Source organism: Triturus cristatus, chromosome 6 (assembly GCF_964204655.1).
Source record: "Triturus cristatus chromosome 6, aTriCri1.1, whole genome shotgun sequence".
In the NCBI taxonomy this organism is placed as follows: Eukaryota; Metazoa; Chordata; class Amphibia; order Caudata; family Salamandridae; genus Triturus; species Triturus cristatus.
The window spans coordinates 1,462,605,081-1,462,619,478 of NC_140589.1; the positions used below are offsets into that span (position 1 = coordinate 1,462,605,081).

General features: G+C 47.4%; 1 protein-coding gene across 1 annotated transcript in view; it reads right to left on the reverse strand.

Annotated features, from left to right (window-relative positions):
* Positions 1 to 14,398, reverse strand: part of LOC146821542 (uncharacterized) — a 205,591-nt gene that overhangs the window by 58,390 nt on the left and 132,803 nt on the right. The window contains exons 3-4 of the mRNA XM_085612528.1: positions 10,079 to 10,226; positions 1,941 to 2,054 (exon numbers count right to left, since the gene is read on the reverse strand). Of these exons, the coding sequence (XP_085468654.1) occupies positions 1,941 to 2,054; positions 10,079 to 10,226 (262 nt within the window). The remainder of the gene's footprint in view (positions 1 to 1,940; positions 2,055 to 10,078; positions 10,227 to 14,398) is intronic.

A 14,398-nucleotide genomic window follows, 5' to 3' on the forward strand; every position in this document is an offset into this window, starting at 1 on the left:
CTCCATTACACTTGGTGAGCCTCCTCTAAGATTATCTGATCATTCTTTGTTTTATCAATAACATCAATAGATCTGCACATCCAAGCTCCCTCTGTACCGATGCAGAGAGGAACCGGTTGGCAGCCATCTTCCTTGAGTGTTTGAGCAAGCCTTAAAGATTTCTTAGAGACCTCATCACTTTTGGTAAGAAAGTCTGTATGTTCCCTGAAAAGAAATCCTTTATTCTGCCTTTCACAGCGACTAGGAGGGCAAGATCTGCTCCCCTCTATTCCTTGCCGAAGTGGAGCTTCACTCTCATGGCAGTCCAGGGCATTTTGTCTTATTCTCTGTATTGCCTCAGCATCCCGACCTCCTAACATCTGCCACGGGGTCTGCTCTCACCATGAGCCAGCATCCAGCAGGCCCCTGAGCCAAGTGCAAGGAGGAGCTTCATCCCCTGCTTCCTGGTCACTTTGCAAAGAAGCTGTGTGTATGGCTAAGCACCCGCTACTGTACAAAATCCAAATTTGGACCCAAAAAGCAGGTAAACAATCAAGCCTCCATTGATGTTTTTCCTTTTCAATCCCTCGGGGACCACATGCATCGCTCAACAGCTGCACGAATAATGTGCTATCAAAATCATGTAAGCCAATTATGATGAAATATGCCACCTCAGGCAGCATCGTTTCCACCCTTCCCTATCTTAATGCAAACTTCATTCAGTAAACTGTGTTTTCGAGGGGAGTCACCCATCCCTTTATACGAGCATTGCTGGGAACTCTTTAGTCCAGGTCGCGAGTCTCAGAGACTTGGGCTAAGCGTTGGAGTCAGAGTTAATTTTGTGACCGTCACTCTTATCTACTGCAAATACACCATAACCTATTTAATTTCTGCTCTACGTTCAGCTTTGCTGTGTTATGGGGAAAACATATACACACTTTCACATGCATTTTGAGAAACTGTATAATTATATTTTGTGGTGTAAGTTTGTATTTGAGGGTAGGTGAATGGCGATGCAGCGCTTCTCCTCCACCACCCCAGAGCGAATACATTCACCTGCATGGCTTTGGTCACTCTGCTTACAATCTCAAAGTGATGCTCACCGAAATGTTCCCAGGAGTTACCACCAAAAAGTATCCCTTATAAGCGCCATCTAGAAACTTTCCATTCAATCTTTCCCTTCTGTGTCAGTAGATCCCCCCCCAGTCTCCCTCCCCTCTCCACCTATCCAGCTAACCACAAGCCTCCACAATGTGTCAGTTGTCAATTCTTTTCAGTCCGAGTCCTTTCCAAATGTTTGTGTGCCTCAAGGCACCATTTCACCAAGCAATAGAAAATCCCAAAAAAACTCCCCACACAATTCTCTGTTCTTCCCCTCAAGTCCTCCCTCTTATTTGGGATCATGGAGGCTCCACAACACCCTGCTGTTTTTACCTGCTCCTCTAGAGGATGTTACTCATCAGACTCAGAAAGAACCTGGTCCACCCATCTAGCTTTTTTCTTTCTTTCTTTATCCTGGTCTAGCTAGGTAGGTGTGGAGAGAGGGACTCTGCGGAGAGTCGGGCTTGCCGTTTCCTCCTCAATGTTGGCAGTGGAGCTGCAGTGGGGGGCACTTGTTTCTGGCTGTCGCTGGTGTAGTGATATGATTCCTGAAGGCCCGAGTGTATGCCATGCAGTGCTTAGTGGGAACTGTACACACCTCAAGTAGTAAGAACTGGAGCACGGGGGTTCATCAGAGTAACGAAGAGAACGGTAAGTATTTGGCACATTGTATAGGATGGCAGTAACCGATAGGGGCAGCCCGTCCTCACCAGAGCTCCACTGACCACCCTTTACGACTGTATCCTCTTCTGCAAGAGATATCTCAGTTCCTCTGGTGGTAAACATTGTATTGCATTTTTTGCTATATTATGACTTTAAATGGTGAATCCTCTTTTAGATATATCACAGTTTAGACTTACTCTCGATCCCACAGAAAAAGCCAGCCAATAATGAGGGCGTTGTTGAGCATCCACACAAGGTAAAACCAGACTGGGAATAGATCTGGCTTTATATACATCCATCCATTTTCGTTTCTAAAGTCAAAACAAAAGCAATGATTTAGCAACAATACACGTGTTAGAAAACTAGAACAAAGCGCATAATCTCATATATAACACTAGGTTATTGACATCTGCAAGAAAGACAGCTCTCAGACAAACTAATATACAGACCACAGAACATACACCTATGTACAGGTTAAATGGAGAGAGCTCCCAAAAAGAGGTGCTGCAAAATAGATTGCCTATGGAGAAAGAATAGCTTTATAGACTTTCAGGATCTTCAAATGGCTGCAATCATTACTTTACGCCACTGGTCTCTGAGTCAGAAAAGGTGGCTGCTTTGGGAACAGTTGCTTGTAAGCCAGACAGCCTAGTTCAAACTGCCCCTGTGCGCTGACGTCAGTTCTTTTACACGACATTCCACGCCAGAAGCGCAGAGCCATGCAAGACACTGACCACTGGCGCACAAAACTAGGGCCCTGAAATGGAGTACCTTACTCTTGAAGTCAGTTGCAGAACGGGGAGGATGGGTGGGGCGGTAAGGAATCTATAACTAATATATCTCTCTTACAGATATATTGTTACCGAAGGTAAGTAACTAGTTCTACTGAAAGAGACTATTAGTTATAGATTCCTTACCTTAGAAAAGATACCCCAGCAATACCAACCCCGGAGGTGGGTCTGCAAACCAAGTTCACACCAGAAAGTTCTGGAGAACTGAATGGCCAAAGAAGCCGTCTCTCCGGACTTGACTATCCAGGCAGTAATGCTTAGTAAACGTGTGCAGTGATGCCCACGTGGCTGCCTGGCAGATGTCACTGAGGGGGGACTCCAGGTCCCAAAGCAGTAGTGGCTGCCGTCGCCCAGGTGGAATGGGCACGCAGTCCTACCGGAGGCTCCCTTTTCACCAAGGAATAACAGACCTTAATGCAAAGGACGACCCATCGAGAGATGGTCCGTTTTTGCACGGCCCGACCTTTCCTGGAACCCCCATTGCCAACAAAGAGTTGATTGTCCACCCGGAATTGTTTTGTGCGATCCAGATAAAATGATAACGCATGTTTTGGATCCAGATGGTGGAGCCTTTCCTCCTCCTTGGAAGGATGCGGGGGCGGGAAGAAGGTGGGTGAAGTGATGGTCTGTCCTATGTGGAAAGCGATAACCACTTTGGGTAGAAAAGAAGGCCTAGTTCGAAAGACATTCTTGTCCGGATGGACAGCAAGGAAAGGAGGTTTAGAAGATAGAGCCTGGAGCTCAACAACCATGCGAGCAGAGGTGACGGCAACCAGAAAAGCAGTCTTTAAAGTCCAGAGTCTGAGAGGACAATTATGTAGTGCCTTGAAAGAAGCACACATAAGGTAAGTTAAGACAAGATTCAAGTCCCTACTGGGGCATTATGAAAGGAATAGGAGGAAAGAGATAAGTAATGCCCTTAAGAACCCTATTTACAATAGGGAACTTGAAAAGAGAAGGCTGATCAGGAAGGCGAAGAAAGGCCGAAATGGACGAAATATAGGCTTTAAGGGTGCCCAGAGCAGAGCCCTACTGGGCCAAATAAAATATGAAGAGAAGAGCCTCAGAAAGAGAGGCAGAAAGGGAGTCCACAGCCTTTGCTGCGCACCATGCTACAAATTTGTTCCATCTATAGGCGTATACTATTTTAGTAGAGGGCTGCCTGGCTGCCAAGATAACATTACAGACTTTGGGAGGAAGGTCGAAGGCTGTCAACTGTCGCCGCTCAATCTCCATGCAAGGAGGTGGAGGCTGGACAGGTTCGGGTGGAGGACCGTCCCCTGCTGCTGCGACAGAAGAACCTCCCGAAGAGGCAGTCTGATTGGAAGATCGATAGCCATGTTCAAGAGCTCGGGATACCAGACTCTTCGTGCCCAGTCCGGAGCTACAAGAATGACTTGGGCCCAGTCGTGCTTGATCTTCTTCAAGACTCTGGGCAGAAGTGGTATAGGCGTACAGAAGACCGCAATTCCACTTGCGACGAAAAGCGTCGTCGAGCAAGTGCCACCTTGGAAATTCCAACGCGCAGAACTGCTAACATTGTGCATTCTCTTTGTGGCGAACAGATCTAACCAAGGCTCTCCCCACTGCTGAAAGTGACCTTGCACCACCTCCGAGTGAAGACACCATTCGTGATCCATCATGCACCGGCGGCTGAGTTCGTCTGCCCTGGCGTTCAGAGAACCTGCCAGGTGTTGAACCACCAGGGACATGCCCTGATATTCCAGTCACGTCCAAAGACAAATAGCCTATTGGCATAGTGTCCACGACCCCACCCCGCCCTTTTTGTTGCAGTACCACATGGCGGTGGTGTTGTCCGTGAACACCTACACTACCCTTCCTCTGACAGAAGGAAGGAATGTCTTCAGTGCAAGATGAATTGCCCGGAGCTCCAGAAGGTTGATGTGGAGTCCGGACTCTGCCAGAGACCAGAGGCCTCTGATCTTCGCCTATCCCATGTGGACCCCGCATCCCAGGAGTGACGCATCTGTCACCTCTGTGAACTCTGGTTGGAGAAGGGAGAGTGATCTGCCACTGACCCAATCCTGGTCTGTTAGCCACCACTGCAATTGGTGTGCAGTGCCCTCTGATATCTGGACGCACTTGGAAAGATTCCCCATATGCAGCGCCCACTGGAACTTCAGGTCCCACTGCAGAGCCGGCATATGCCACCTGGCATGATCCACAACCAGGATGCAGGAGGCCATGAGGGCCAGCAGCCTCAGGGTCATTCTCACCGAAATCCGGGATAGAGGTTGAAACATCGGTATCATAGCCCGAATATCCCAGACTTGCTGCTCGGGAGGATAAGCCCGAAAGTACACTGTATCCAGAACTGCTCCTATGAAAAGGAGCTTCTGAGAGGGAATCAGGTGTGACTTCGGCATGTTGATAGTGAACCCCAGAGAGTGCATGAGGTCTGCCGTAGTCTGGAGGTGGGAGACGACAGCCTGGGGCGAGCTTGCCTTCAACAGCCAGATGTCGAGATAGGGGAAGACTGAAACCCCTGATCTGCGCAGATGAGCTGCGACCACTGCCATCATTTTCGTGAACACCTGAGGGGCGCTGATAAGGCCAAAGGGGAGCACGGTAAACTGAAAATGCTCGTGGCCTACCGTGAACCGTAGGTAATGCCTGTGGGCTGGCAGGACGGGGATGTGGAAATAAGCATCTTGCAAGTCCAACGCTACCATCCAGTCTCCAGGGTCAAGGGCAGACAGGACCTGAGCTAGTGTCAACATTTTGAACTTCTCCTTCCGGAGGAATCGGTTGACATCCCTGAGATCCAAGATAGGACGCAGGCCTTTGTCCCTTTTGGGTACCAGGAAGAAGTATGAATAACAACCACAACCTACTTCTGGCACAGGGACTCGCTTTGATAGCTCCCTTGGCCAAGAGAGCCATAACTTCCTGACGGAGAAGGGCCAAGTGATCCCTCCAACATGCGATGGAGTGTTGGTGGCATGGAGGGAGGGGTAGTCTTGAGGGGGAGGGAGGAGCCCCTTCGGACTATCTGCAAAACCCACCTGCCCAACGTGATGTTGTGCCAGTGGGGGAGGTGGTGGTGGAACCTGCCGCCCACTGGCAAAATTGGCCCTGAAAAGCCGGACTAGGAAGGTTTGGAGGCAGCTGCAAGGGGGCATTGGTAGACTGACCCGCCCTCTGGCCCCCAGACCCATGATGCTGAGTCCCCGGCCGCGCAGAGGCTGGGTGGCTTGTGCGGCCCTGTGGCCCTGAGTGGAACGTTGTGGGGCACCCCTTCCGTGGCCACGAAAGGGGCTAAAGGTAGACTTCATGGGGAAAGAAGTTGCTGCAAGGACCAAGGACCTGGCCATAGCCCTAGAGTCCCTGAAGCGCTCGAGCGCGTTGTCCACCTTGTCACCAGCAGGTGACGGCCATCAAAGGGCATGTCCAAAAGGGTAGATTGGACATCCCCATAGAAGCCAGAGGTTCTCAGCCAGGCGTAGCGCCTCGGGGCTACAGATGTGGAAATCGTCCTACCCAGCGAGTCGGCGGTATCCAGCTCACAACGAATGGTGAACTTTGCTGCGTCTCGGCCCTCAGCAACAGCGCGGGCGAGCACGGCCCGGGCCTCCCCTGGGCACTGTGGCAGCACTTGCGCAACCGTGTCCCACACCGAATGTGTGTAACGGCCCAAGCGACATGAGGTGTTCACCGACCGCAGTCCTAAGCAGGTGGAGGAAAACATCTTCTTCCCAAGATGGTCCAGCTTCTTGGATTCCCTATCTTGAGGAGCTGAAGGGAAAGCGCTTCCTTTCGAGGATGAGGCTTGGACCACCAAGCTCTAGGGGGTAGGGTTTTCGGAGAGGAAAAGTGGGTCACCCGGGGCCGAGCGGTGGCATTGGGCAATCATCCTATCCGCAGGGGCCCATGTGCTGGGCTTGGACCAGGAGCCCATAAGGACATCAGTGACGGCCTCATTGAAAGGCAACAAGGGCTACAAAGAGGCTGCTGCCGGCTTAAGCACCTCAGTCAGGAGGTTAGTCCTGACTGCCACCATAGGAAGCTCAAGGCCCAAGGCCTCGGCCGCCGTACGCAACACCATAGAGTAGGAAGCTCCCTCCTCCGTAGCCACGGTAGGGGGAGAAAGCATACCAAGGTCTGGGGAGGTATCCAGACCACTGGCATCACCCAACTCCTCCTTCCAGTCCGGCTCTTCAAGCTGGTCTGCCAGAGGGTCAATAGACCCCTCCCAGTCCTCCTCACCCTCGTCTGGCTGCCACTCAGGGCGAAAAGGAATGCCAGGGAAGAACAGTGGCACAAAAGTGCCGGCTATGTGTCCAAGTCGAGAGGGAGGCTGTGGTCGATACTAGCCGGGGGCGCTACCGGCGTCGGAGGTGGCGCAGGCCTCATCAGAGGAATCGGCGCCGGGGAAGGTATCGTGAGGTCGACCGGCACCGATCCAGATCCAAGCCTGGATCCTTGGGGGCCCTGCTGTGCAGCCGGCATCAAAGGCCTAGAGCCCCGAGCAAAGTCCACGGGGCCTGAAGGTGCGTTGGCGGAGTCGGGCTGCCCAAAGATGGAATGGAGAGCTTCGTAAAATGCATGAAGCTGAGTAGGGGATGCTCCGGCTCCCGGAAAGAGAGAGAAGTGCGGAGCTGTCCCAGCAGGCTCTGAGGGGAGAGCCGGACAACGACGACCCTCCATGTCCCGTGTCGCATTGGCCGACGGATGGGGAGACGAAGAGTGATGATGCTTCTTCGCCGCCTTCTTGTGCTTCGACTTACCCGATGAGAAAGACTTTGATGACAAATGATAGCGGTGGCTCCGTGACTGGTCCCAAGACCTTCCTCTCAAATGGGACCAAGAGCGGCGTGGAGCCGACTGCAGACCTCCAGAATCTTTCGGGACCGCCCCTGCAAAGACTTTGGGTTCATGGCCCGGCAGCCGGAGCACGACTTAGGGTCGCGGTCGCGCTCCAGGCACCAGAGGCACACGTGATGCAGATCCGTGACAGACATCATGTGACAGGAGTCACAAGGCTTGAAGGCAGTCTGACGATGGAACATCCCTTCGTGCACCAGGAGTCAACGACTAGAAAAAGATGTCGACAAAAGTCGAAAAAGTTTTAGTCAAAAATTACTAGGGGTACCGCTCTCTCCGGACCAGCCCTGGCTGGCACGGAAAAAGAAAGAACTGACGTCAGCACGCAGGGGCGTCGTCTAAGTAGATACCGCAACGTCATCCCGGCCAACATGGCGCCGACGACGAGCATGGAGTCGACTGACACCACCTACCGACGCGCAGGGGTACTGCTGAGACGGATCCAGTCTGACGCCTAGGGGTAATTCTAAGGTAAGGAATCTATAACTAATAGTCTGTTTCAGATATATAAATACTATATATAACTTGTACAAATGCTTGCCATGTTTAATAGTTAGATGTTGTAAAACATTTATACATGAAAAACATATTTATTTGGAAATGTCTTCGAATAATTTCGATACAATTTTAATGAAGTTTTAACATTTTGATGTGAACTGCAAAAGTAAAATCAGTAAATTGGGCATATCTTCAGTTATACAAGTTTCAAGGTCCCCCGGACTACGAGACACTGCCACCTGTAGACTGCAACAACAAAACCTGACACCTGGAGTATGTGCCACATAGATGTACTGTTCAAGGCTGAAATGTCTAAAGCAAAGAAGCTGCAAGTGGAATTTGAAGTGCATCCGTTTAATGGTATTATTTGCATTTTGCAATAACTAACTTTATCTTGCTTTTGGCATGACCCTTTTGTTTTTTAGAAGTTTAACAAACTCTTGCTCTGCTGTAGGTCTTGAATGCAATCTTGTGATAGATTATTCGAGACAATATTTCTACAGTATTCCCACCACACTCCATTAGTGATCGATTAACACACAGTCAAATAGTTCGAAGACAGACAGGCCAACAGATAAGATCCTGGCTCATTACTGGGCCAGCTGCCTCTACAGACTACCTTGGTACACAAGGGCATCATCACATTGCTACTCTTTGTGTCTACACTATGTACATGCAGTTGCAAAACAATAAAACCGGTTCTATCCATGCCCTTCCCACTCCCTTCTCCCCTAGGGAGTCCAGTCCCCACTCTGCTAGACTGCTACTCCGTAGTCTAGCGGATTTCTGGAGACATTACAACATGGACTAATCCATGCCTGTTACTTCAGACTTTATGTTGATAATGTTAAATGCTTTGAGCCTAATGCCTTGCAGTAATTTTAGATGGCTCTCACCACTTTTTCCATGTCTCCATCTCCTGTCAAGCTTCAATAAACCCCTCCCAAGTTAGAATTAGTTGTATCAAATTCCATGGCTTCACTGTGTGCTATCTTATTCAGGATAGCAATTCATAATTATATACAAGTAATGCTCTGTGCGTAGTTCATCAAAATGGTGACGAACTTCATTTTTGCAGCTCGCTGCTTCCATTAATTTAACTGCACCTCCATGGCTTTTTACCGTAGTTAGTATAAAGCTAGCTCTAATTTACACGCAATCTATCAGTGAAAAGTTATTTTTACCTTCTCTCTTCCGGTCTAAATTATTGAGAAACATGTACTACACTTGTAGAATTTTAAAAACACTCAAAGATGAGGCCTAATCTACCAACCTATCAGAAGAAGAGCGCAGGACGTGGCTCCAAAGAGGGAAATGCTACGATTTTCACTAAATGGCGGTTCACAGTAAGCAGTCACAAACCTCCTTGTACAGGATAGTTGAGCAGGTCAGAGAAACAGTTTCCTGGGCACTGAATGCAATGACGATTCCACTAGATTTTGCAGACCCAATGGCTTTGACAGCTTTTGTTGGCTTCATAATTGAAGCTGCAATTGGGTTCACTCTTTTGGTTTGAAGTAATGATTTTAAAAAAAAAGTAATGTGTTAAGTTGCAATGTACACCAAAGAGTATTTTGCCAATATCAGTCGACTTAAAAAGTAACTAGTAGTTTATTAAAAGATTTTCTTTGCCTGTGAACCATAAACACAGCCAAAAGAATTCTGAAAGCAAGAGGAGTGCTGTATAAATTTTTCTTCAGCGATATGACTCTCGGAGCACCACAGTGAGGTAAAATCAACAACGCAGAAAGGGCCTCTAAAGAGTAAGTTATATTTCCAGAATAATAAACGTAGATGTTGTCTTTTTTATGTAGTAGCTAATGCTGAGGTTTCCATCGGTTTAAAAAACCCCCATCCTTTCCAAGAAACAGAACTGACCCACACAAAAATAGAGATCTTCCCATGACCAAACTTAGCTCAAGCGTGAAAGTCAAGATCAGCACTTGCGTCTCCTTGCCCCACAGTTGACAGCTCAAGTAGTAGACCATATCTCCATCCCTGATTTGCCCAAAGACACATTAAAGCACATCGCTGGACACATGGATAGACAGCTAATCTTTGCAATTAGAAGTTTGCACTCATTTATTGTTAAATTCCTACAGTAAGTTGACAGACTCATAGTATCAACTCCTAGATTGCCAATTTGCTCGGCCTGATGAACTATTAGTCCAGGCTAATAGTAAAATAAACAAAAAACATACCTTCTACACAACCCAGAAAGAGCATATCCAAACCAAAGAAACTGCCAGATAAATATTGTATTCCAGTTCAGGGCAAAAGTCCAGCCGGCAGGAGTAAAGTCTGTAGCAAGTTTGTCTGAGATATTTCCCACTGATTGCAAAAATATACCTAAGGAAGAGATAAACATAGCAACAATGAATGTCAATCAATTAACTTCCAAAATAGATTCTGTTATTATCTGCATGTTAAATTATACAATATACATGAATGGAATTAGACTCTACCATGCAAGTCTAGAAAATCAATTACAATAAAATAGGCAGATTTCAGTCAAAGACATTGTATGCAACATACAAACAGATTTAGACACTGGCGAACCGGGTACCATCCGTTAGGGTGGCAAAGGACTTAAAGTTCACCATCGTGATGAACAGTAGTCTGTCCCATTTAGAGATGACCACTGGCCCAGTGGTCATTTATGTACTCTGAAAAGAACTGCAATTATTACAGTTCCCTTCAAGGCACAAAACGTTTGGTGGCCGGCCGCTGTCGGTTTTGACGGCTGAGCTCCAAAATTAAGATTTTTTATTTTTCTTCCAAAATGGAACTTTATTAGTAACAAAAAACTAATGACCCCACACCCTGAGAGTGTTCTTTCATGGTGTGGGTGCGGGGGTCACCATTTTTTGCATGTGCCCCATCACCAGGTATTCTCTGGCGATGATGGACAAACAAAAGACCCATCAGACCATACACTCTAAACAGAGTGGGATTTGTGATGACTTTAGTCTGACGTACTATACTGTCGGCCATCGGACGTAGCTTTCCGTCAACAGATATCCCCCCTCCCCCTCCCAGTAAGGGGCTGACCGTCCTCTCACATTAAGCGGGGAGGGCAGACTGTCAGCTTGGCGGACAGGGTAAGCTGTCGTGTTTGCGGTGGAGTACCTTCTGTCAAACTCTAAATTATCCGCACAGTGCTTTGTGATATTGGTGTGCTCTTTCATAATAGTCTATAAAGCACTGCAAAGAAGCAAAGCATTTCTTAAAACCTATAATTCCTTTATTCTTCTACACTGGTTAGCTGCAAAAGCTTGAATCATAGTCATGTACACTGACCCATTGGTGATGCCAGTTGAACTGCTTACATTCTTAAAGGTGAGGATAGCAAACTGTGGTATTCCTCTGAGACTTCTATGGCTGAGGGTATAATGGGGACCACAAGTCCATGAAGCGCATTTATACTGCTGACAACTCACTGCGAGCTGCCATTTTAAACTTCTGATGGCTACAGATGAACTTATGCCAGGGTGGTTTATTACTATTTCTTTTTTGTGTTTAGGCTACTTTAGGATACCAGTTCCAAAATGTTACAGAAGCTGGAGTTTAAATTATTGGTTAGTTAGATGAGGACACTGCCCATCGGCTATGAATGGAAAAGAATGAACTGTGAAAGCTCGCTGTTTTCTTGTGGCTTCCGTCCCTCACTGGAAAATGGGTGCTTTTAGTCTGGTTAAACTACGCATGAACACCATCTTGAAATGGGACAACTAGAGGTTGCTGCTGTAAACAAGAAGGCTTGGCAGACTCCCCGATGAGGTTCCAGCAGGTTACAGAGGAGGATGTCCCGTAACCTAATGAATTTGCCTCTATGTTTTCTGCCCGTTCTTGGTGCAGCAAATTGTACTTAGACTGAAGGACCCAATGTTTTGGATGCAGAAGTATCTGGGTGCCACGTTGTGTAACTATTTCAGGCCACGGTTCCTGTCTGCATGTCCCAGGGAGCAAGCAGATTCAATTTGGCCATATGTTGTACAATAATTCTTTTTAATGGCAAGCAAAATCTAGCTCGCTTATTTTCAATCCTCTAAAATGCCTGCAGTTCTCTTACTGAGCATCAAACGCTGAATGTTCGCGCCCTGGTTGACAGCCGTACCTACAGAGTGGAGAGGTGTGTGTAGAATATTCTGCTCCGCACCTAGCATTACCTATGTGCGTAAAACATAATGCTCATGGACTAAGTATTTGAAAATGGTGTGCACGGTGACATAAAGGCTTGTAGTGACTGAGGTTATGTAGTTACTCTTCATATGTCCAAACATGAGGATCTCTGCTGAGGCCGAAGTCCTCAAACCAGAAGTAGATCAGTTTGAAACTCTCGATAATCTGTCTGCAAGCCGGTTCACCAGTCAGTGAGGAAGTTAAAATCCCCTGAGCCAGGGAACTGTCTAAATGGTAAAGAGAATCTGCAGCTGGACTTTGCAAGTAAGAGGCCCTATCAGCACCTCGGTTTCCTGCATCCCTTCATCCAGGCAGCTCCTTCTCCGCTCTCTTCACAGAATGATAAGGTACCCTCTCTCAGCAGTTTAACAGTAAGCGTAAAGGCACAATAGAAATTGTAAGCCAATCTCCCTTTATTAGCATAAATGTGCCACAGTACATCAAACTAAATAATACAATAATTAATGTGCAACCATTAAAAGATATTTAAAAACAAATAGCAGCACTCCCATCCCTTTAAAATAACCAGTTTGCATATTTCACACTACATATTCAGCCCCATATAAAGACTGTAAACTACAAAGAGACAAAGTTTTCATTGGTTAGAGGACAAACTATGAGACAATCTTCCAGCACTTAGGCCAACAATGCTTTGTTATACCGAAAGAGCAACAACACTGATGATTATACAAAGAAACACCAACATAATTAATCGTTAGCCTGACCCTGAGCTATCGAGTGCCTTCTTGTAACTGGCCTGGCAGATAGAATATAACTGGCTACGGCCAAACAGACTGCTGGATTAACCGTTCTGTAGCAAAGTGCAAGTGCTTTAGTCAAGCTACAGTCGAGAACTGCTTAAACAGTGGCCATTCGGAGTGTAAGTGCTTGGTTTTAGTGCAAAACAGCATAAAGTGAGTGTGTCTCCCACGCTCCAAACTTACAATCACAGCAATCGTTCCCAAAACGGTTAACAGCAAACTTGGCCAAATACACTCTGGTAGGTAGGGTACCCAAGCGGAATTTTAAATACCAAGTGCGGCGGGCAACAGTGGCAGCAATTTCAGTTACTTATTTTTCCATGCCAAATGTATGTTTTACTTGCAAAAAGTTAACAGGCAAATGTGAGTAGCAGGCCTGTCCAGGGGAGATTTCAGTTTCCAGCTCATGAAGGTGTCTTTTGCCAAGCCAACCGCAGCATGATCTGTAAGAGCTGGACTGGCCCAAAGATGACAGAGTCCAAGTTCTTCCAGACATCTCTTAACATGGATTAGCCAAGGATTGCACTGGAAATTTCCTAGGGTCGATCCTTCCATAACCACTCTAAGATATGATGCCCCATGGCAGTTGCGATTTAATATGGCAATGGCAGCGTTGTGATTGGTGGGGAGGCTGCACAGCCAGGGGCTTACAGGGAGGCCATGTTCTCCATGCAGGCTGCAATAGCCTGCATGGAGAAAGGGCAGAGTGTGCATGAATGGTTTGGGCGGCCCCAGAGGGCCGACCAAACATTCATTGTGCCCTCAGGAGTGGGCACACCACTCCACCCCTTCCCTGGCTGCTCGCAGAGCAGCCCCGCCCGCCCGCAACCAAACATGAAATGGTAATAACGGAAAGTTAGTACCATTTTATGTTTCTGCTTCTCACACTGGAGAAAGCAATGGGGTGACGCTCCTATGCCCTAGTGGAGGAGCAGCCCCTGGTCACTGTATCCCAGAGTAGCTGCTGCTGCCGCTTTTTGTCTGTAAACTTGTAAGATAAGGTTCAGGACGTGGCAACCAATTTTAATTTAGTCCGAAAGATGGCGTTTGCTTGACGCTGCAAGACATTGGTTGCCTTTTCAATATGGTCAGGCCAGTTCAGTTTGCAATTGAAGCGAATGCCCAAGTAGTCATAGCTCTTAATGGTTTTAAGCACCTGACCCGTTATCCTTGCGGATTTTCTTCAAGGCAGAGCCATTGAAATTGACATTATTTTTCTTTTTTGTGTGTTAATGCAAAGACCTTTCTGGCTACAGATGCTCTCAAAGTTCTCGAAAGATGTATCCATTTTGTTTTGTGCACACATCAATAGCATCGATTGAAGTGTGGTATGCAAAAAGAAGGGCATCCACGGCTCTCTCTGGAAAGAAATTATTTGCATTCATTTAAAAATAGAACAACAGCGGGGCAAGTAGACAGCCTTGCTGTACACCAGAGCAGATTGTAAAATGAGGGGTGTATTCCCCAGAGCTTCCGTAGCGAACAGAAGCGCTTGTTTCTGCAGGCAGGGTTTTGAGAGCTTGAAGGAGGGTTGTTTTCCACCCCCATTTTTCCTAGTGATTGCCATAATTTGGATCT